This window comes from Coregonus lavaretus (assembly GCF_964263955.1).
Source record: "Coregonus lavaretus genome assembly, chromosome: 3".
NCBI classification, from domain to species: domain Eukaryota; kingdom Metazoa; phylum Chordata; class Actinopteri; order Salmoniformes; family Salmonidae; genus Coregonus; species Coregonus lavaretus.
The window spans coordinates 22914297-22937947 of record NC_139990.1 but is presented as its reverse complement, the minus strand read 5'-3'; the positions used below and the strand labels follow the sequence as shown (position 1 = coordinate 22937947).

The window sequence follows — 23651 nt, the reverse complement described above, 5'->3', positions numbered from 1 at the left end:
AATGCTGAGCTGTAGTCAATGAATAGCATTCTCACGTAGGTGTTCCTCTTGTCCAGGTGGGAAAGGGCAGTGTGGAGTGCGATAGAGATTGCATCATCTGTGGATCTGTTGGGGCGGTATGCAAATTGGAGTGGGTCTAGGGTTTCTGGGATTATGCTGTTGATGTGAGCCATGACCAGTCTTTCAAAGCACTTCATGGCTACAGACGTCAGTGCTACGGGTCGGTAGTCATTTAGGCAGGTTATCTTAGAGTTCTTGGGCACGGGGACTATGGTGGTCTGCTTGAAACATGTTGGTATTACAGACTCAGTCAGGGACATGTTGAAAATGTCAGTGAAGACACTTGCCAGTTGGTCAGCACATGCTCGGAGTACACGTCCTGGTAATCCGTCTGGCCCTGCGGCCTTGTGAATGTTGACCTGCTTAAAAGTCTTACTCACATCGGCTACGGAGAGCGTGATCACATAGTCATCCGGAACAGCTGGTGCTCTCATGCATGCTTCAGTGTTGCTTGCCTCGAAGCGAGCATAGAAGTGGTTTAGCTCGTCTGGTAGGCTTGTGTCACTGGGCAGCTCGCGGCTGTGCTTCCCTTTGTAGTCTGTAATAGTTTTCAAGCCCTGCCACATCCGACGAGCGTCAGAGCCAGTGTAGTATGATTCAATCTTAGACCTGTATGGACTCTTTGCCTGTTTGATGGTTCGTCGGAGGTCATAGCGGGATTTCTTATAAGCGTCCGGGTTAGAGTCCCGTTCCTTGAAAGCGGCAGCTCTACCCTTTAGCTCAGTGCGGATGTTTCCTGTAATCCATGGCTTCTGGTTGGGGTATGTACGTACGGTCACTGTGGGGACGACATCATCGATGCACTTATTGATGAAGCCAGTGACTGATGTGGTGTACTCCTCAATGCTGTCTGAAGAATCCCGGAACATGTTCCAGTCTGTGCTAGCAAAACAGTCCTGTAGCTTAGCATCTGCTTCATCTGACCACTTTTTTATTAACCGAATCACTGGTGCTTCCTGCTTCAGTTTTTGCTTATAAGCAGGAATCAGGAGGATAGAGTTATGGTCAGATTTGCCAAATGGAGGGCGAGGGAGAGCTTTGTATGCGTCTCTGTGTGTGGAGTAAAGGTGGTCTAGAGTTTTTTTCCCCCTGGTTGCACATTTAACATGCTGGTAGAAATTAGGTAGAACGGATTTAAGTTTCCCTGCATTAAAGTCCCCGGCCACTAGGAGCGCTGCATCTGGATGAGCGTTTTCCTGTTGATTAATGGCCTTGTACAACTCATTCAGTGCAATCTTAATGTCAGCATTGGTTTGTGGTGGTAAATAGACAGCTATGAAAAATATAGATGAAAACTCTCTTGGTAAATAGTGTGGTCTACAGCTTATCATAAGATACTCTACCTCAGGCGAGCAAAACCTCGAGACTTCCTTAGTATTTGATTTTGTGCACCAGCTGTTGTTTACAAATATACACAGACCGCCACCCCTTGTCTTACCAGCGTCAGCCGTTCTGTCCTGCCGATGTAGCGTATAGCCTGCTAGCTGAATGTTATCATTGTTGTCGTTCAGCCACGACTCCGTGAAACATAAGATATTACAGTTTTTAATGTCCCGTTGGTAGGATAACCGTAATCTTAAATCGTCCATTTTATTCTCAAAAGCTTGAACGTTGGCTAATAGGATTGATGGAAGAGGCAGTTTACTCGCTCGCCGTCGGATCCTTACAAGGCACCCGGATCTGCGTCCGCGATATCTCCGTCTCTTCCTCACGCGAATGACGGGGATTTGGGCCTTGTCGGGTGTCTGTATGATATCCTTCGCGGCCGCCTCGTTGAAGAAAAAATCTTCGTCCAATGCGAGGTGAGTAATCGCTGTCCTGATATCCAGAAGCTCTTTTTGGTTATAAGAGACGATGGCAGAAACATTATGTACAAAATAAATTACAAATAACGCGGAAAAACACACATAATAGTACAATTGGTTAGAGGGTTGATTAGAGGGCTGTAAAACGGCAGCCATCTTCTCTCCGGCGCTGTTCTTCTTACTTCTTCTTCTTAGTTTGAAGATGTAATCCGGAGACAGGTGTTTTCTCCATCTCCTAAGCTATCATACACTAATTACAGTGATTTCAAAACTCGGTCCTCCAGAAAGTGGAGAGCAACACTTATGCAGTTCTACCTTGTTAGACAGAATTACCTCCACATACTGTCCAGCTCAAATAGACAGAAGCGTGTTACATGGCAGACCAATCCGAACTCATCTCTCGGCATGTCCAGCCCACTCATTATCTCAGCCAATCATGGCTAGCGGGAAGGTTGCAGTCTTTTTCTGTGGCTAAACCAACTAGGCTCGTAATTTAACAATTGTATTCGTATTTACAGATGGCATACAAGTTTGTTATTAAGGCACATGAAAGTTCACATGTTCCAGAAGGCATTTCTGCCAAAAAAATTGTGAAATAGTGACGCGCGACATATGCCTAGGTTCCTGAAACAAGTCACATTTGGCAGTCTCGGCCATGTACATAGGCTTACAGTACATGGCCTCCAGATAAAGCAAAACAATTGGCTGGATACTACTCTGTTTCAGCTGTTATGGGCAGCCTAGCTGTTCGGAGTAGAAGTTGCTTTCTATATCCTTAAGTGTCCATGCATACAACAACCTTTGAAATGTTTAAAACCTTCTGGAGTGTAATGTGATTTGTGGATTCAAATCAATTATTGAAAGTGTGTGTGTGTGTGTGTGTGTGTGTGTGTGTGTGTGTGTGTGTGTGTGTGTGTGTGTGTGTGTGTGTATGTGGTCTCTGTTGATCAAAAAACTGTTAAAAAAATGAACAAACAAATTATTTCGAATTTTTCAATGTAACCATTAACAATGATAAAGTATCAAGAATGACAAGATTCAGAACTTTTTGGCCAGATTGATACAACTTCCTGAACTAAGATGGCTTCCAAGTCAGGTGATCTCTCAGGTGACCTGTTTTCTGACTCTATAAAACATTATTTGGTTTAGCAGCCATCAGAGGACTCTCTTCCAATATGCGTTCTTGACGAAAAAACATACTCACCAGTGGAGGCCTGGTGGGAGGATCTATAGGAGGACGAGCTCATTGTAATGGCTGGAATGGAATTAATGGATCGGTATCACATCAAACATATGGAAACTACATGTTTGACTCCGTTCCATTCCAGCCATTACAATGAGCCCATCCTCCTATAGCTCCTCCCACCAGCCTCCACTAATACTCATACATTATATAAGTTCGCAACTGTGTTTTGCTCTCTGTGCTGGGACGGTTTTTGGTGCTAAAATGGTTGAACGTTCATTGGAGTCTTGATAAATGTGTGTTTGCATACGTACGTGTGTGTCTTGCAGAGATGAGTTCCTGGACTCCGTCCAGAAGAGTTTGCAGTGCAGGAGACTGCAAAAGAAACTGGTGACCATGACTACTATGAAACAGTAGGTGGAGTTTTGAATTTCATTAGCATCCCCATTAGCTCACACCATGACGTCAGCTAATCTAACGAGAGAGAGAGAGGTGTAGTTTCTCTCTCGCCTGACTTGCTCTTACTATGTTTCATGCTAGTACATATAGTTCTTATCAGATCAACCAGACAATCCATCCTGATCCAACAAGTTCTCCATCTATATGTCTATTTACATTATGAGTTGTGTGTGTGTCTGTGTGTGTAACAAGATCTCACGGTTTGACACGGTCTGACTTCAGTATTCTCTGTTTGTCCACGTTTGTCCAAAGGTTGTTTTAACGGTTCCGTTTAGGCATTAAGTTAAGGGTTAAGGTTTGGGATAGGGTATAAACAATATTTACAAAATTAGCATCCGCCATCCCCATTGCTGCAAGCCTACTTGATGGTAATAGCGACGTCGTGGGGATCTGGACAAACATCAAACATTGCATTGGATCTGGAGTGACCTTGCTGGTGTGTGTGTGTGTGTTTCTTGTGTGTCAGAGTAGACATTAGATTGTTCTCTCAGGAGGTGAGAGAGCTGATGGACTGTCCTTGGAGACTCAACCTCACACACAGAGAACTACACAGGTGAGACACACACACACACACACACACACACACACACACACCTTGCTCAGTCTTGCGATTATCTCAAACAAATGTAATGTCCTTCCCCCCCAGGACAGAGTTGTGGTCATGCTGTAACGCATCTGAAAGGCTGATGGTGACCAGACAGAACACCAATCAGAACCAGAGTCTGACTTATGATGCAGAGAGGTGGAGGAAGAGAAAGGTGGACCAAGCACTATGGGAGATGCTGCCTCAGGTGTGTGTGTGTGCGCGCGCGCAGGTCTTTCATTTCCCCCGAAAATTCATCCCACGAGCATTGTTTACCAGCATGGTACTTGTGTGTGTGTGTGTGTGTAGACTGTACCCTGGAGGAAAGGTTCGTTGAGCCGTTGTGCCGTGGTGGGAAGTGGAGGAATCCTGCAGAACAGCAGCTGTGGAGCGGAAATAGACAATGCTGACTATGTCATAAGGTATAAGTAACAACATTATCTATCTATCAAGCTGTTGTGTAGTGTACAACATTGATGTGATGTGTGACTGTTGCTGTTTATAATCATGTGTGAACATTGTGTGGATATTCTGGGAATGTTGTGTGTACAGTTGAAGTCGGAAGTTTACATACACCTTAGCCAAATACATTTAAACTCAGTTTTTCACAATTCCTGACATTTAATCCTAGTAAAAATTCCCTGTTTTAGGTCAGTTAGGATCACCACTTTATTTTAAGAATGTGAAATGTCAGAATAATAGTAGAGAGACTGATTTATTTCAGCTTTTATTTCTTTCATCACATTCCCAGTGGGTCAGAAGTTTACATACACTTAATTAGTATTTGGTAGCATTGCCTTTAATTTGTTTAACTTGGGTCAAACGTTTCGGGTAGCCTTCCACAAGCTTCCCATAATAAGTTGGGTGAATTTTGGCCCATTCCTCCTGACAGAGCTGGTGTAACTGAGTCAGGTTTGAAGGCCTCCTTGCTCGCACACGCTTTTTCAGTTCTGCACACACATTTTCTATAGGATTGAGGTCAGGGCTTTGTGATGACCACTCCAATACCTTGACTTTGTTGTCCTTAAGCCATTTTGCCACAACTTTGGAAGTATGCTTGGGGTCATTTTCCATTTGGAAGACCCATTTGCGAACCAAGCTTTAACTTCCTGACTGATGTCTTGAGATGTTGCTTCAATATATCCACATAATTTCTCTTCCTCATGATGCCATCTATTTTGTGAAGTGCACCAGTCCCTCCTGCAGCAAAGCAGAACGCGTCTCCTTCCTGAGCGGTATGACGGCTGCGTGGTCCCATGGTGTTTATACTTGCGTACTATTGTTTGTACAGATGAACGTGGTACCTTTAGGCGTTTGGAAATTGCTCCCAAGGATGAACCAGACTTGTGGAGGACTACAATTTCTTTCTGAGGTCTTGGCTGATTTCTTTTGATTTTCCCATGATGTCAAGCAAAGAGGCACTGAGTTTGAAGGTAGGCCTTGAAATACATCCACAGGTACACCTCCAATTGACTCAAATTATGTCAATTAGCCTATCAGAAGCTTCTAAAGCCATGACATAATTTTCTGGAATTTTCAAAGCTGTTTAAAGGCACAGTCATCTTAGTGTACGTAAACTTCTGACCCACTGGAATTGTGATACAGTGAATTATAAGTGAAATAATCTGTCAGTAAACAATTGTTGGAAAAATTACTTGTGGCATCATTCAAAGTAGATGTCCTAACCGACTTGCCAAAAATATAGTTTGTTAACAATACATTTGTGGAGTGGTTGAAAAACAAGTTTTAATGACTCCAACCTTAGTGTATGTAAACTTCCGACTTCAACTGTATGTTGTGTGAATATTGTTGTTTATAATGTTTTTGAATGTTGTATGAATTTAATTTTTTCCTATCGAAACCAGTACCTCTTTCTGAGTCCATCACCAGTTTGTACATGGTGCTCTTTTCAGTTATTATTTGTAATGTTGTGTGAATGTTGTTATGTCGTGTATTGTTGAAGTAATGTAATGTGAATGTTGTGTGAATGTTGATGTCATGTTGTATGAATATTGATTTAATGTTCTGTGAATGTTGTTGTTTAGATTGTTGTTTCTAATCTTGTGTGATCGTAGTTGTTTGTAATGATGTGTGATTGTTATTGTTGTTAGGTTTAACCTGGCTCCTATCAACAAGAGTTGTGACGTGGGAGTGAAGACAGACCTCATAACAGCCAACCCTTCCCAGATCATTAAAGGGTATATACTTATCAATACACATGATCAGATACAGTCAAAGAGCTCTATTTTCATGTAATCTGACCGAAGCACCGGTTCCAATCCTAGTGCCAATGCCATTTATCAAACATCAGTCAGTGCTATGGTTAGATTACATGAAAATAGAGCTCTTTGGCCACGCACACCAGTGGTGGGTTTGGCGTTGAAAAACCAAAGCATATGCTTAAAAGTAACTCACACCAATGGTAAAATACTAACCTAAAGAAACAGGGAACGTTGGAGAGCCAATAGGCAAAAAGGGTAAACGATAGAGCCTGGGCCAAGATGAGTGTCAAGAGTAAAAGTTGTATTTGCGTTCACAAATTGGAGACAGCTAGCTAGCTAAGGGATTCAAAACCGATCTGCTTAAAAGGTAAGACATACAGTAGTTAATGTAACTAGCTATCTTGCTAGCTAGATAAAGTGATGTGTCGCGTTTGCTTTTTAGTTGTAAATATGTATGCGAGTGTTACATACTATGGATTATTTGTGTTTTCAAGCCACGTTAGCAGCTAGCTAGCTTGTTAGCTAGCAGACTGCACCAGGCATTGGTTTGTTTCACATTCATTTACTTTTCCTAATTTAGTTGTGTTACAGCCTGAATTTAAAATGGATTGAATTGAGATTTTGTTTGTCACTGGCCTACACAGAATACCCCATAATGTCAAAGTGGAGTTATGTTTTTCGAAATGTTTACAAATTGATAAAAAATGAAAAGCTGAAATGTCTTCAGTCAATAAGTATTCAACCTCTTTGTTATGGCAAGCCTAAATAAGTTCAGGAGCAGAAATGTGCTTAACAAGTCACATAATAAGTTGCATGGACTCTGTGTGCAATAGGGCACCTATTGGTAGATGGGTAAAAATAAAAAAACAGATATTGAATATCTCTTTGAGCATGATTCAGATTTTAATTACACTTTGGATGGGTATGTTTGTAATCGTTAAGGACTGGAGAGTTTTTCAGGAAAAAAAATTAACGAATGGAGTTAAGAATAGGCAAAATCCTAGAGGAAAACTTGGTTCAGTCTGCTTTCCAACAGACACTGGGAGACAAATTCACCTTTCAGCAGGATAATTATCTAAAACACAAGGCCAAATATATTTAGTTGCATACCAAGACGACATTGAATGTTCTTGAGTGGCCTAGTTACAGTTTTGACTTAAATCGGCTTGAAAATCTATGGTACGACTTGAAAATGGCTATCTAGTAATGATCAACAACCAATTTTACAGAGCTTGAAGAATTAAAAAGAATAATTGGCAAATATTGTACAATCCAGTTGTGCAAAGCTCTTAGAGACTTACCCAGAAAGACTCACTGCTCACTGTAAGATGGCGCAGACAGATATGGAATCTCTGCTTCTAGCTCCTAAGCAACTTGATGTATTTAGCATAATTTTGTGTTATGTCTTACATTATTAGCCCAGAACGTTTTTTTGTGTTATTACATACAGCCGGAAATAACTTTTTAATATCAGAGCGGCGGTAACTCACCAGCATTCCGACCAGAAATATGACTTTCCCGAATCGGATCCTTTGTTACAGTATCCTGGGTCTGAACCCCGCCCTGTGCAACTGGGTCCTGGACTTCCTGGCGGCCTCGCGACTAGCTCTTAGGAAACTTTGCGGTATTTTGTTTTTTTTATGCATTATTTTGTACATTATTAGCTCAGAAAGTGTTTTGTATCATTACATACAGCCGGGAAAAACTCTTGGATATCAGAGCGGCGGTAACTCACCAGCATTACGACCAGGAATACGACTTTCCCGAAGCAGATCCTTTGTTTGCTCTCCCCAGGGCAATTGAACTGATTCCAGCGGCTGACCCAAAACATCACCGGTGGAGGAGAGGCACTCAGAGCGGCCTGCTGGTTCGACTTAGGAGGCGCGCACACCACCCACCATTTCCAAGTATACTACTCGCTAATGTTCAGTCTCTAGTTAACAAGGTCAACGAGCTCCGGGCAAGGATTTCTTTCCAGAGAGACATCAAGGCCTGTAACATACTTTGTTTCACGGAAACATGGCTCTTTGGGGATATTCTTTAGAAATTGGTCCAGCCAGATGGGTTCTCAGTTCATCGCACAGACAGGAATAAATATCTCTCCGGGAAGCAGAAGGGCGGAGGTGTGTGTTTCATGATTAACGACTCATGGTGTAATTGTAGTAACATACAGGAACTCAAGTCCTTTTGTTCACCCGACCTAGAATACCTCACAATCAAATGCTGACCGTATTATCTCCCAAGATAATTTTCTTCGGTTATAGTCACGGCCGTGTATATCCATTTTACATTTTTGTCATTTTATCCCCCCTCAAGCCGATACCACGACGGCCCTCAAAGAACTTCACTGTACTCGCGCTGCTAAAATCCTCGACCATTGCTATTCGAACTTCCGGGATGGTTATAAGGCCCTCCCCCGCCCTCCTTTCGGCAAATCTGACCACGACTCCATTTTGCTCCTCCCTTCCTATAGACAGAAACTCAAACAGGAAGTACCCGTGCTAAGGACTATTCAACGCTGGTCTGACCAATCGGAATCCATGCTTCAAGATTGTTTTGATCACGGGGACTGGGATATGTTCCAGGTAGCTTGCGAAAATAATTTAGACGAATACACTGAAACAGTGACTGAGTTTATCAGGAAGTGTATAGGTGATGTTGTGCCCACTGTGACTATTAAAACCCACCCTAACCAGAAACCGTGGATAGATGACAGTATTCGCGCAAAACTGAAAGTGCAAACCACCGCATTTCACCATGGTAAGGGTTCTGGGAAAATAGTCAAATACTACACTGGACTTAATGCAAACTGGAAACCACATATCCTGAGGCCGCATTTATTGTAGCTGGGGACTTTAACAAAGCAAATTTGAGGAAAACGCTACCGATGTTCTATTAACACATTGCCTGTAGTACTCGCGCTTCAAAAACTCTCGACCATTGTTACTCTCCCTTCCGGGATGGCTACAAGGCCCCCCCCCCCACCCTCCCTTCGGCAAATCAGACCACAACTCCATTCTGCTTCTCCCTTCCTATAGGCAGAAACTCAAACAGGATGTACCCGTGCTAAGGTCTATTCAATGCTGGTCTGACCAATTGGAATCCATTCTTCAAGATTTTTTTGATCATGCAGATGTTCCGGGTTACCTCTTAGAATAACATTGACGTATACACTGACACGGTGACTGAGTTCTTCAGGATGTGTATAGGAGATGTTGTTCCCACTGTGACTATTAAAACCTACTCAAATCAAAAAACGTGGATAGATGGCAGCATTCGCACAAAAACTGAAAGTGCGAATCACCACATTTAACCATGGCAAGGGGACTGGGCATATGGTTGAATACAAACAGTGCAGTTATGCCCTCCGTAAGGCAATCAAACAGGCAAAACGTCAGTACAGAGACAAAGTGAAGTCGCAATTCAAGGGCTCAGACACGAGACGTATGTGGCAGGGACTCCAGAAAATCACGGATTACAAAGGGAAAACCAGCCACGTCGCGGACACTGACGTCTTGCTCCCGGACAAGCTAAACACCTTTTTTGCCCGCTTTGAGGATAACACAATGCCACCGACACGGCCCGCTCCGAAGGACTGTGGGCTCTCGTATTCCGTGGCCGACGTGAGTAAGACGTTTAAGCGGGTTAATCCTCGCAAGGCTGCTGGCCCAGACGGCATCCCTAGCTGCGTCCTCAGAACATGCGCAGACCAGCTGGCTGGAGTGTTTACGGACATATTCAATCTCTCTCTATCCCAGTCTGCTGTCCCCACTTGTTTCAAGATGTCCACCATTGTTCCTGGACCCAAGAAAGCAAAGGTAACTGAACTAAATGACTATCACCCCGTAGCCCTCACTTCTGTCATCATGAAGTGCTTTGAGAGGCTAGTTAAGGATCATATCACCACCACCTTACCTAACACCCTACACTTCAATTTGCATACCGCCCCAACAGATCTCCAGATGATTCAATTGCCATTGCACTGCACACTGCCCTATCCCATCTGGACAAGAGGAATACCTATGTAAGAATGCTGTTCATCGACTACAGCTCAGCCTTCATCACCATATTACCCTCCAATCTCATCATTAAGCTTGGGGTCCTGGGTCTGAACCCCGCCCTGTGCAACTGGGTCCTGGACTTCCTGACGTGCCACCCTCAGGTGCTGAAGGTAGGAAACAACACCTTCACTATGCTGATCCTCAACACAGGGGCCCCACAAGGGTGCCTGCTCCTGTACTCCCTGTTCACCCATGACTGCGTGGCCATGCATGCCTCCAACTCAATCAAGAAGTTTGCGGACGACACAACAGTGGTAGGCCTGATTACCAACAATAACGAGAGAGCCTACAGGGAGGAGGTGAGGGCCCTGGCGGAATGGTGCCAGGAAAATAACCTCTCCCTCAACGTCAACAAAACAAAGGAACACGACCCCATCCACATCAACGGGACAGCAGTGGAGAAGTGGTAAAGCAATCTGAAATGGTCCACCCAAACAGACAGAGTGCTGAAGGCGCAACAGCGGTAGACCCTCAAACATTTACAGATGCACCATTGAGAGCATCCTGTCGGGCTGTATCACCGCCTGTTACGGCAACTGCACCGCCCGTAACTGCAGGGCTTTCTAGAGGTTGGTGCGGTCTGCCCAACGCATCACCGGAGGTGGACTGCCTGCCCTCCAGGACACCTACAGCACCTGATATCACAGGAAGGCCAAAAAGATAATCAAGGACATCAACCACCCAAGCCACAGCCTGTTCACCCTGCTATCAACCAGAAGACGAGGTCAGTAAAGGTGCATCAAAGCTGGGACCGAGAGACTGAAAAACAGCTTCTATCTCAAGTCCATCAGACTGTTAAATAGCCATCAATAGCCGGCCTCCACCCAGTACCCTGCCCTGAACTTAGTCACTGTCACTAGCCGGCTACCACCCGGTTACTCAACCCTGCACCTTACAGGCTGCTGCCCTATGTACATAGACATGGAATTACTGGTCACTTTAATAATGTTTACATACTGTTTTACTCATTTCATATGTATATACTGTATTTTACTGTATTCTCATCAATGCCACTGAGATTGCACGTCCTAATATTTATATATTTCTTAATTTCATTCTTTTACTTTTAGATTGTGTGTATTGTTGTGAATTGTTAGATACTACTGCACTGTTGGAGCAAGGAACACAAGCATTTCGCTACACCCGCAATAACATCTGCTAAATATGTGTATGTGACCAATAAAATGTGATTTGATGTCATCGCTGCCAAACGTGATTTTATTAAAAAAATGTATACAAATAAATAAATCTTCCCCTAACCTTAACCCTTTAACGTAACTCCTAACCTTAACCCCTAGAGCTAGCTAACGTTAGCGTTAGCCACCTAGCTAATGATAGCAACAACAATTAGAATTCATAACATTTTGAAAATTCGTAACATATTGTACAAATTGCAATTCGTAACATATTGTACAAATAGCAATTTGTGCAATATGTTACGAATTTGCAAAATGTACAATATGCATGAATTTGCTAAACCTATGATATGTTACGAATTCCAATTTGTTATTGTCCCAGGGTCCTGAGCTTGGTGATGAGCTTGGAGGGGTCTATGGTGTTGAATGCTGAGATGTAGTCAATGAACAGCATTCTTAGACAGGTATTCCTTTTGTCCAGGTGGGTGAGTACAGTGTGAAGTGCAATTGAGATTTTGTCATCTGTGGATCTGTTGGGGTGGTATGCGAATTGGAGTGGGTCCAGGGTGTCTGGGATGATGGTGTTGATGTGAGACATGACCAGTCTTTCAAAGCATTTCATGGCTACAGATGTGAGTGCTATGGGGCAACATCCTTATCATGAGGTATTCTAACTCAGGTGAGCAAAACCTTGAGACTTCCTTAACATTAGAGTTCACGCACAAGCTGTTGTTAACAAAGAAACACACTCTCCCCCTCTTGTCTGCCGTCCAGTCTTGATGATGCATAGAAATACCAGCGAGTTGTATATTCATGTCCTCGTTCAGACACGACTCAGAAAAACATAGGACTTTACCATTTATCAGGTCCCGTTGATAGGATAGTCTCGAATGGAGCTCATCAAGTTCGTTCTCCACTGACTGCACGTTTGCCAACAAAAAATAGAAGAAAATAGCGGTCTGCATGTTCGCCGATGATCAGGGCCTGGTCCGAGGAGAACATCCAGAGCTGCCGACACGTTGAAGTAGAAATCTTAATCCGAATCGAGGTTAGTGATTGCTGTTCTGATGTTCAGTTTTCGTTCATAGGAAATGATAGCGGAGACATAATGTACAACAAAAGTTAGATCAGCGTAAAGAAACACACAAAATAGCAGAATTGGTCAGGAGCCCGTAAGACGGCAGCTATCCACTACAGCGCCATCTTCAAAGCTATCACCCAGACCACCGAAACAAAATCACAAAAAACGACTTAAAGATGTCACCAAATTGAATATTTTTTGTAATTGGGATCCAAATGAAGAATAAAGTACAGTGTAATTGTGGAAAGTGTTCAACTGTTTTACATTTGACATTTTAGTCATTTAGCAGACGTTCTTATCCAGAGTGACTTACAGTTAGTGCATTCATCTTAAGATAGCTAGGTGGGACAACCACATATGTGACTAGTTTCAGGAAACTAGGCGTATGTTGTGGGTCACTTCTTCACAGCAGAGCCATTTGAACGTAAACTTTTTTTAAAAAATCATAATGCGTTTTTTGGCAGAAATGCCTTCTGGAACATGTGAACTTTCTTGTGCCTTAATAACAAACTTGTATGCCATCTGTAAATACGAATAAAATTGTTCAATTACGAGCCTAGCTGGTTAAGCTACAGAAAAACACAGCAACCATCCCACTAGCCATGATTGGCTGAGATAATGAGTGGGCTGGACATGCCGAGAGAGGAGTTCGGATTGGTCTGCCATTTGAGCTGGTCAGTATGTTTAGGTAATCCTGTCTAACGCGGCTTTTTAAAAAATGTATTGTGTAGTGCAGCTGCATAAGTGTTGCTCTCCACTTTCTGGAGGATCGAGTTTTGAAATCAGTGGAATTAGAGTATGGTAGCTAACGAGATGGAGAAAACACCTGTCTCCAGATTACATCTTCAAACTAAGGGCAACCATGGAATCTGTGACAGGGAGTCACGTCCATCATGCATGATGTATGCGGGTAAAATAGTCTAGCTAGCTACATTTTCAGATATTATTATAACATTGAACCTGGGTGGTTAGCTACCTGCAGATTCATGCAGGGTAGTAACGTCATGAGTTGGGATTATGGTTCATTGTTTAGCTAGCTAGCTAACGTTAGCTGGCTGGCTTGCTAGCTAACGTTACATGTATGATTTGACACGTTGTTTACCTAGCTTGGTTCATTGTTTACCTTGCTAGCTAGCTATGTGTCTTAACAAAAGACTCCACTATGCAAGTAACCATTTTGGTGCATTCGTAAATTCAGTCTGAGTATGCCAGAGCGCAGAATAACTGATTAATTTAATTTACGAACACATGACACACGTTGGATATGGCCTGTGTCAGTAAACATCGGCAAAAAAGCGTCATTAAATTGTTGTCAGAAGCACAGTTACAGTCACCAACGCTCTGAATACATGAAAACAGCCTAACCAGCTCTGCTAGGGTGAGTAAAATGGTCAGTGGGGTGCTGGTTAGGCTGTTTTCATGTTATCCAGACGTAAACAATGAACCATAATCCCAATTTTGTGTCTGGAAGTAGCTAGCAAGCTAGCTAAATTTAGCTTGGGTGCTTGACCGCGGATGTGAGGTCAGAACGCTCGGATCAACCCTACTCATCAGCCAGAGCGTCAAGTGTGCGCTCTGAGCACTCCGAGAGCGAAATGAGATGGTGGGGCTAAAGCTTAAGAGGGTGTGAACAATGCTGAATGGGTTTTGACAAAGAAGAGCTCTTCAGTATGTACCTAAAACATTCAAAGGCCATTTTCTCAAAAGTGAGATTACAAATTTATAACATTTCTAAGCATAATTACTTTCCTATTCTTTTTTTTTTTTTTTTTTTTTTTTTTTCATAAACACTATGCCATGGGATCGGTACGTCAAAGATCTCTTCCCAACTATTTTGCAATCTATATGGGACTGCTGTCAATCCTTTGGTCCTTAAGTGAAACTGATATACTTTTTTATTTATCACAGTTTTCCTTAACCAATTATGTTCTTTAATGCAAGGCCGACAGACAAGTTCCTTACTTTCTCCCCCTTCAACTTTCCTCTTCCACTTTTGCGGTAAGGCTGCAATTATTTGGTTGTAATTTTGGGTAGAGCAGACATTTCCATATGTTTTTATTAGCTGCATGTGCGACATAACTCCACCAGTCCTACCGATGATATCATTTACGAAGATTATACCTTTTTTTAAACATTCTGTCAATAAATATAGGTTTTTTGTCAATTAGTATATTTGAATTTAACCACAATATTTGTTGCATTATTTGTTCTGTCGTTTCTGGAGGATTAAATTGAAATTGTAACCAACTTTCTATGGCTTGTTTTAGAAATAGTGACATTTGGGAGATTATTTCCTTTTCAAATAACTGAAAGTGAGAGGTTGTAATCTGAATAAAGGGAAAAAGGCCTTTCTTGAACAGTGGGTGAGACAATCTTACTAATTTGCTTGAGAACCAGTTCGGATTTAAGTATAACTTTTGGATGACTGAAGATTTTAGTGATAGGTCTAATGCTTTAATATTTAATAATTTCTGTCCTCCGAATTCATATTCATTATATAAATATGCTCTTTTAATTTTGTCTGGCTTGCCGTTCCAAATAAAATTGAATATTTTTTTCTCATATAATTTAAAAAACTGTTTGCTAGGCGTAGGCAAGACCATAAGCAAATAGGTAAACTGGGATAATACTAAAGAGTTAATCAGGGTGATTTTTCCACAAATTGACAGGTATTTTCCTTTCCATGGTAGTAAGATCTTATCTATTTTTGCTAACTTTCTATTAAAATTTATTGAAGTGAGATCATTTATTTCCTTTGGGATATGTATTCCAAGTATATCCACATCACCATCAGACCATTTTATTGGTAAACTACATGGTAATGTAAAAATTGTATTTTTTAGTGATCCAATACGTAATATAGTACATTTGTCATAATTTGGTTTTAATCCAGAGAGGTTAGAAAATGTATCTAGATCCTCTATGAGGCTGTGGAGGGATTCTAGTTGTGGATCTAAAAGAAAACATGAATCATCTGCGTACAATGACACCTTTGTTTTTAAGCCCTGTATTTCTAATCCTCTGATATTATTATTGGATCTGATTTTAATAGCTAACATCTCGATGGCCACAATAAATAGATATGCCGATAGTGGACAACCTTGTTTCACTCCTCTTGACAGTTTGAAACTTTCTGAGAAATAGCCATTATTTACTATTTTACACCTAGGGTTACTATACATGATTTTGACCCATTTTATAAGAGATTCTCCAAAATTGAAATGCTCCAGGCATTTATATATGAATTCCAGTCGAACTTTATCAAATGCCTTTTCGAAGTCTGCTATGAATAGCAGGCCTGGTTTCCCATATTTTCCATAGTGTTCTATTGTTTCCAATACTTGCCTTATATTGTCTCCAATGTATCTTCCATGTAAAAAACCTGTCTGATTAGAATGAATAATATCCGACAATACCTTTTTAATTCTATGCGCTATACATTTTGCTAGGATTTTTGCATCACAACACTGAAGTGTAAGGGGCCTCCAATTTTGTAAATGGACTGGATCTTTATATTTTCCACTTGTATCCTGTTTCAGTAATAATGAGATCAGACCTTCTTCTTGAGTGTCAGATAATCTACCATTTACATAGGAGTGGTTAAAACATGCTAATAACGGTCCTCTTAGTATTTCAAAAAAGGTTTGGTATACCTCGATTGGTATGCCATCCAACCCTGGAGTTTTCCCGGACTTAAAGTCTTTAATTGCATCCAGAAGTTCCTCCTCTGTAATTTCACCTTCACATGAGTCTTTCTGTGTGGCTGTTAATTTGACATTATCAATAGGAAAAAAATCTCTACAATTAGCTTCAGTTAGAGGAGATGGAGGCGACTGAAAAGAAAACATATGCTTAAAATACTTTGTTTCTTCCTTCAAAATATCATTAGGTGAATTATGGGTGACTCCGTCAATTGTAACCAGTTTCATTAAGTTCTTTTTGGTAGCATTCCTATGTTGAAGATTAAAAAAGAATTTTGTGCATTTTTCCCCATATTCCATCCAGTTTGCTTTATTTTTATAATATATTACACTTGATCTTTCTTGAATAAGTTTTTCCATTTCTTTTTGTTTTTCCTCTAATTTATTCTGAGCCTCTATGTTACAGTTTTTATTGCCATCTATCTGTTCTGTTAGACTTTCTATTTCCTTTCTTAGTATAAACTCTTTTGACCTAAATTGCTTTTGTTTTCGAGATGAGTACTGAATTGCATGGCCTCTAAAGGCACATTTAAAGGTGTCCCATACAATAAGGGGATTCGCTGTACCTAAGTTATGTTGGAAAAAGTCAGTTATAAATTCCTTTGTTCTAATTATAAATAAATTATCATCTAATAGGCTTTGATTAAATTTCCAATATCCTCGCCCACGTGGAAATTCAGTCAGAGTAATGTATATGCCTATTATATGATGGTCCGACCGCATTCTGTCCCCTATCAACACTTTTTTTTACTTTTGGTGCCAACGAGAATGAGATAAGAAAGAAGTCAAGACGACTAGCTTGATTCAGTCTCCGCCATGTATATCTCACTAGATCAGCATATTTAAGCCTCCATATATCTACTAGTTCTAATGTATCCATGACATTCACAATTTCCTTAAGAGCATGTGGGTGATTGTTTGTGGTGTGATTTCCTTTTCGGTCCATTGAGCTATTTAAAACAGTATTATAATCCCCCACCATAATAATATTGTCTTGAGTTGCTTGCAGGCTTGATAATTTATTATATATATTGTCAAAGAATTGTGGATCATCATTATTTGGTCCGTAAAGGTTAATGAGCCATATCTGTTTATTGTCCAATACCATATTTAAAATAATCCATCTACCTTGCGTATCTATTTGGACAATTTGCACATTCGGATCGAAATTACTATTAATTAATATCATCACCCCTTTTGAATTTCTTTGCCCATGGGAGAAGTATATTTCCCCCCCCCATTCTTTTTTCCACGCTACTTCATCTCGAATTGTTGAATGAGTTTCCTGTATACAATAGATATTATATTCCTTCTCTTTGAGCCATGTAAATATTGTTCTTCTTTTGTTATTATCAGCTAAGCCATTACAATTATAACTGGCTATACTTATTTCACCATACACCATAATGAGATACAAGTTTCAAGTCTATTTATCATTATATATGTTTGTAAATTTACCAATAAAAAATAGCGTAATGATTGAGTGTCCATATAGCTGTACCGTGATATTTGCATTGCTACGGAGTAACCCTTCAATTGTTCTCCACTAATTCCCCCGCTAAAGCCCCTCCCCATCCCAAGTTGAGCCGTCATCCCAGTGATCAGCATCCCCCCCACGTCCCTCCGTATCCCTAAGGCCCTGAGAGGCCAGGACCCATCCATCGAAAACAGCACACAGTGCCACCCACAAAACAGAAGCAGGTTAACCGCCAAAAGCATTTCCAATGCTTTCACCTCTATATATATATATCTATATAACTATTATTTATTTATTTTATTATGCATATCCTATTTTCCATCATTATCAATTAATATGCGTAATAATGTCGGCAGTTCACGCATAGGATTCTAACATATAACCAGGATTGCCATTGTATTACATTTAATTCATTGACAAGCAATTATTATCCTAGCAAATAATTCCCGCGGTCCATCCCATACCCCCCCCCCCAACATCCCCACCCCCCCCACAACAGATGCCAGACCAGCACACACGCACATACTCACATACTCCAACACACTCAACCCCCCTCCTCCACAATCCACCATAAAATCCAATACTCAACGGCTGTTATATCCCAGAGCCCAACCCGAGAAATAACTTGATCTACGAGTGCACATACAGTTACAGCTGATTGATAAAGCATGCAGAATGAGCAGAAATTGACAACAATGTGAGATTTGATTAATCTACTTAATCTATGTCAAGTCCTAGGTGATGGAGATCAGATCCACCCTCTTCACCTGAGACACAAACACTCTGATCCTCTGTTGTAACCATTTTCCCAAGCATCTCCATGCGGTCAGACCTTTGATTATTTTGTGCCACCTGGGCCACAATGATAAACCCCCTCTCTGATTGTCCGAGTGTGACCCCCTCCCCATGGGTTACTGCAGCCAGTGTTGCCAGCACTGCCACTACCTGGGTGGGAGTACCCCACCGGAATCCCCACCGGCTAGGTAAAAGGTCGTCAAGGTTCTCATTAGCAGCTTTGAGAATTTCCTTGTATATTATGCTCTCCCATCAGGGGGCTCTGGCTTTGTAGGACCAACCCTGCCAGGCAGGCTCAGAATCTTGAGGGGGCGGTGCTGCTCAAGTAGGTCTCTGACCGCATTTATTTCTCTATTTAGGCTGCATATTCACAGCAGGTCCATAAAATAGATGGGAACTTCTCTTTGGTGTATGGGTCGCTCAGGTGGGTGTCCAGGTTATAGGGTTAGGGATCTTTCCATCATGATAGGACAATGAATAATTAGATTAGATGTTTACTATATTTAAAAATGTATATCCCTCATCTACACAACATTGAAAGCTCTCTCTCTCACTACCCCTGTTCATAGACCCCCGGTCGGCTCTGGGATATGCAACTATTTCCCCTCTCACTCACTTAACGCCGTACCTTTTCAAACACAAAAATGCACACCACATGGTTGACTGCGGAAGAAATGGGCCGAGCGTGCAAACGCACCCGCATCCACATCTGCTGCAAGGGGGAAAGGACGCCAGAGAGAACACAGGACCAACCACAACAACCATCCGCCAAAACAACAACCTCCCGCCAAAAAAGCCATGTTCTAATTATTTGTATATAAAGATGTATTATTCTGCTTGTTATATCGTTTTATCCATTTATAAAATACTATACTTACTATAAATGTTATTTAATATTACAATCCCTATCATTGCTAGTATCAGGTGCTCCAATATTTGACTCCTCCATTACAACTTTTAGAATAGCCATGGAGTAGTCTTTGTGTCTCTGAACATTTGGTTGTCAATATATAATTTATCCACCACTAGTGCAACACGTTTCCCTTTTAATCTGTTTTCCTTGAAGATTGGATACAGAACTTTGCGCCTTTCTACAATCTCCTTCGGGAACTGATCATTCATGCCTATTTTCGTGCCAGCAAGTCTCCTTCCCAGGCTTTTCACCATAGCTTTGTCCTTAAAAAAAGCAAATTTGGCAACGATTGGGCGCTCATATTTCTGTCCTCTTTTTCCGAAACGATGTACACGTTCGAGTTGGATTTTATCGACAGCCTCGAGTGGGATTTGCAGCGCTGTATGCAGGAAGTCCTTCATAATATTCTCTGTTATTTCTCCCTCCTTTTCCTGAATACCCGTAAGTACTAGATTTTCCCTCATCGATCTAGTTTGGATGTCTAGTAAGGCTTCTCTCAGAAGATTGTTCTCCTTTTTTAATTCCCTAACGTCCGTTTCCATTTTAGAGACTGTCACTTTTATTTCTTTGGTTTCTTTCTCCATTACCAAAGCTTTTTCGTCACTCATTTGAAGACTCGCTTTCAACTCTTTTACGTCTTTACTGACCAGTTCTAATATGCCCAATTTGTCATTTATCGACTTCAACAGGTCGCTTTCCACACTTACCATACCTAGTGGTGAAAAGCATATATCATCTGTATCTGTCGATGAGTCGCGTTTTCTTTTGGGGATCGGCTCTCCACGCTTGTCTTCAGTCATGTTTGGGTGTTGCTTGTTGTAGTAATATTTGTCGATATATTTCTCTAGCCTTATGATCTTATTTCTGTTATTATCCAGATTGAATTATATTAACTGCGAATATATGAAATGCTAATATTTAGTCTAACTTACTGATTTTGAATATTATGTTTTTATCTTGAGGTGTTTTGTACCGATTTCTATTCAATACGCCATCTTGTTTACGCGCCTACTCTGGTCAGCTGGCCTGTTGTTTGGTATATTTTTTTGGTATATTGCATGCATCAAGTATACTTTCCTATTGTTACCTTGAATGCAGTGTATGATATACCATTTTGTAGCTCTTTGTCTCTGCTTTTATCCAATGTAAAAAACACAATTTCAAATTTTGTAACATAAGACCAAATCAAGGCGGTCGGTCACATATCTCAGTCATGGTAAATACATTTTTCCTCAATAGAGTAGCTATTAGCAAATTCAGTGCTAGTAGGGGGTTAAAGAGTCAACGGAGTGCTTAGGTTAAGGTGTAGGGTTTGAGCATAGCTTGAAGGTAGGGACGGGCAGTTCCTCTTGCTGCGCCGTAGGCAAGTACCATGGTCTTGTAATGATGCGAGCTTCGACTGGAAGCCAGCAGAGTGTGCGGAGGTGCGGGATGATATGGGAGACCTTGGGAAGGTTGAACACTAGGCGGGCTGTGGCATTCTGGATGAGTTGCTGGGGTTTGATGGCACAAGCAGGGAGCCCAGCCAAAAGCGAGTTGCAGTAATCTAAACAGGAGATGACAAGAGCCTGGATTAGGACCTGTGCCGCTTCCAGTGTGAGGTAGGGTCGTACTCTACGGATATTGTAGAGCATGAACCTGCAGGTGCGAGTGACTTCTTTGATGTTTGCAGAGAACAACAGGGTGTTGTCTAGGATCACTGTGGAGTTGTCAACCATGATGGAGAGGTCTTGAAGCGGGCAGGCCTTCCCCGGGAGGAAGAGCAGCTCTGTCTTGTCGAGGTTGAGCTTCAGGTGGTGGGCCAACATCCAAGCTGAGATATCTTCCAGGAACACAGAGACATGTGTCGCCACCTGGGTGTCAGAAGGGGGGAAGGAAAAAAGTAGTTGAGTGTCATCCACATACCAATGATAGGAGAGACCATGTAAGGATATGACGGAGCCGAGTGACTTGATGTATAGAGAGAAGAGGAGAGGGCCTAGAACCAAGCCCTGGGGGACACCAGTTGTGAGAGTACGTGGTGAAGACACAGACGCTCTACTCGTCACCTGGTAGAAGTGGCCAGCCAGTTAGGATGCAATCCAAGAGTGTTCAGAGCCTGAGACTCCCTGATGAGAGGGTGGAGAGGAGGATCTGATGGTTCACGGTGTCGAAGGCAGCAGATAGATCTAGGAGTATGAAAACAGAGTAGAGAGAGTCAGCTTTGGCAATGTGAAGAGCCTCCGTGACACAGATGAGACCAGTCTTGGTTGAGTGACCTGTCTTGAAGCCTGACTGGTTATTGTCAAAAAGATCGTTCTGAGTGTTTGGAAAGAAAAGAAAGAAGGCATACTGGTAGTGTTTGATGTCAGAGGTGTCGAGTGTTGGTTTCTTGAGGTGGGGAGCGACTCTGGCCATTTTGAAGTTAGAGGAGACGCATCTGGGTGATCAGGGGTGAGTTGATGAAGGAAGTGAGGAATGGGAGAAGGACTCCAGAGATGGTCTGGAGAAGGGAGGAGGGGATGAGGTTGAGCGGGCAGGTTTGTTGGGCGGCCAAACTTCACATCTGGAGAGAGAGGGGAGAAAGAGGTCAAGGCGTAGGGTAGTTCTGTGTGAGTGGGACCAGTGGACTCAATACACTGAGTGAATGAGGAGCAGATGTCATCAACCTTCTTTTCAAAGTGGTTCACAAAGTCATCCTGAGTGAATGAGGAGCGAATGTCGTCAACCTTCTTTCATAATGGTTGACAAAGTCATCCACAGAGAGGGAGGAGGGAGGGGGTGAAGGATTAAGGAGGGAGGAGAAGTTGTAAAAGGGTTAGAAGCAGAAGCCTGAAATTTAGATTGATAGAAAGTAGTTTTAGCAGCAGATACAGAGGAAGAAAAGGTAGAGAGGAGGGAGTGAAAGGATGATAGGTCCTCCGCAAATTCAGCTTTCCTCCATCATCACTCAGCTGCCGCAGCCCTGTTCTGTAAACTAATAATGGGTCACTTAGCCACAGAGAAGGAGGGGAGGGCCGAGCCGGCCGGGAGGAAAGGGGACAGTGCGAGTCATAGGATGCGGAAAGGGGGGAGAGTATTTGTATTTATTAGGGATCCCCATTAGCTGCCAAGGCAGCAGCTACTCTTCTTGGGGTCCAAACATTACATTACATATAAAATAAATTATAAAAAGGTACATCATATAACATTATTACACCACTATATATCTACAATACAAAATGTATAATGCCACCATACAACAATATTACAATGTACAGTACCAGTATAAGTTTGGACACACATACTCATTCAAGGATTTTTCTTTATTTTTACTATTTTCTACATTGTAGAATAATAGTGAAGACATCAAAACTATGAAATAACACCTATGGAATCATGTAGTAACCAAGAAAGTGTTAAACAAATCAACATATATTTTAGATTTTAGATTATTCAAAGTAGCCACCCTTTGCCTTGATGACAGCTTTGCACACTCTTAGCATTCTCTCAACCAGCTTCACCTGGAATGCTTTTCCAACAGTCTTGAAGAAGTTCCCACATATGCTGAGCACTTGTTGGCTGCTTTTCCTTCCCTCTGCGGTCCAACTCATCCCAAACCATCTCAATTGGGATGAGGTCGGGTGATTGTGGAGGCCAGGTCATCTGATGCAGAACTCCATCACTCTCCTTCTTGGTCAAATAGCCCTTACACAGTCCTGTTGAAAAACAAATGATAGTCCCACTAAGCGCAAACCAGATGGGATGGTATATCGCTGCAGAATGCTGTGGTAGCCATGCTGGTTAAGTGTGCCTTGAATTCTAAATAAATCACGGACAGTGTCACCAGCAAAGCACCATCACACCTCCTCCTCCATGCTTCACAGTAGGAATCACACATGCAGAGATCATCCGTTCACCTACTCTGCATCTCACAAAGACACGGCGGTTGGAACCAAAAATCTCAAATTTGAACTCATCAGACCAAAGGACAGATTTCCACCGGTCTAATGTCCATTGCTCGTGTTTCTTGGCCCAAGCAAGTCTCTTCTTCTTATTGGTGACCTTCAGTAGTGGTTTCTTTGCATCAATTCGACCATGAAGGCCTGATTCATGCAGTCTCCTCTGAACAGTTGGTGTTGAGATGTGTTGGTTACTTGAACTCTGTGAAGCTTTATTTGGACTGCAATCTGAGGTGCAGTTATCCTCTGCAGCAG

At 42.0% G+C, this 23651-nt stretch overlaps 1 protein-coding gene across 1 annotated transcript in view; it reads left to right on the top strand.

Moving 5' to 3' along the window:
• The window catches only part of LOC311126290 (alpha-2,8-sialyltransferase 8E-like), a gene marked incomplete at both ends in the record, with an annotated part of 41460 nt that overhangs the window by 5586 nt on the left and 12223 nt on the right, over positions 1-23651 (top strand). The window contains 5 exons of the mRNA XM_084158502.1: positions 3378-3461; positions 3974-4060; positions 4154-4298; positions 4400-4512; positions 6202-6288. Coding sequence (XP_084014628.1) covers positions 3378-3461; positions 3974-4060; positions 4154-4298; positions 4400-4512; positions 6202-6288 — 516 coding nt within the window. The remainder of the gene's footprint in view (positions 1-3377; positions 3462-3973; positions 4061-4153; positions 4299-4399; positions 4513-6201; positions 6289-23651) is intronic.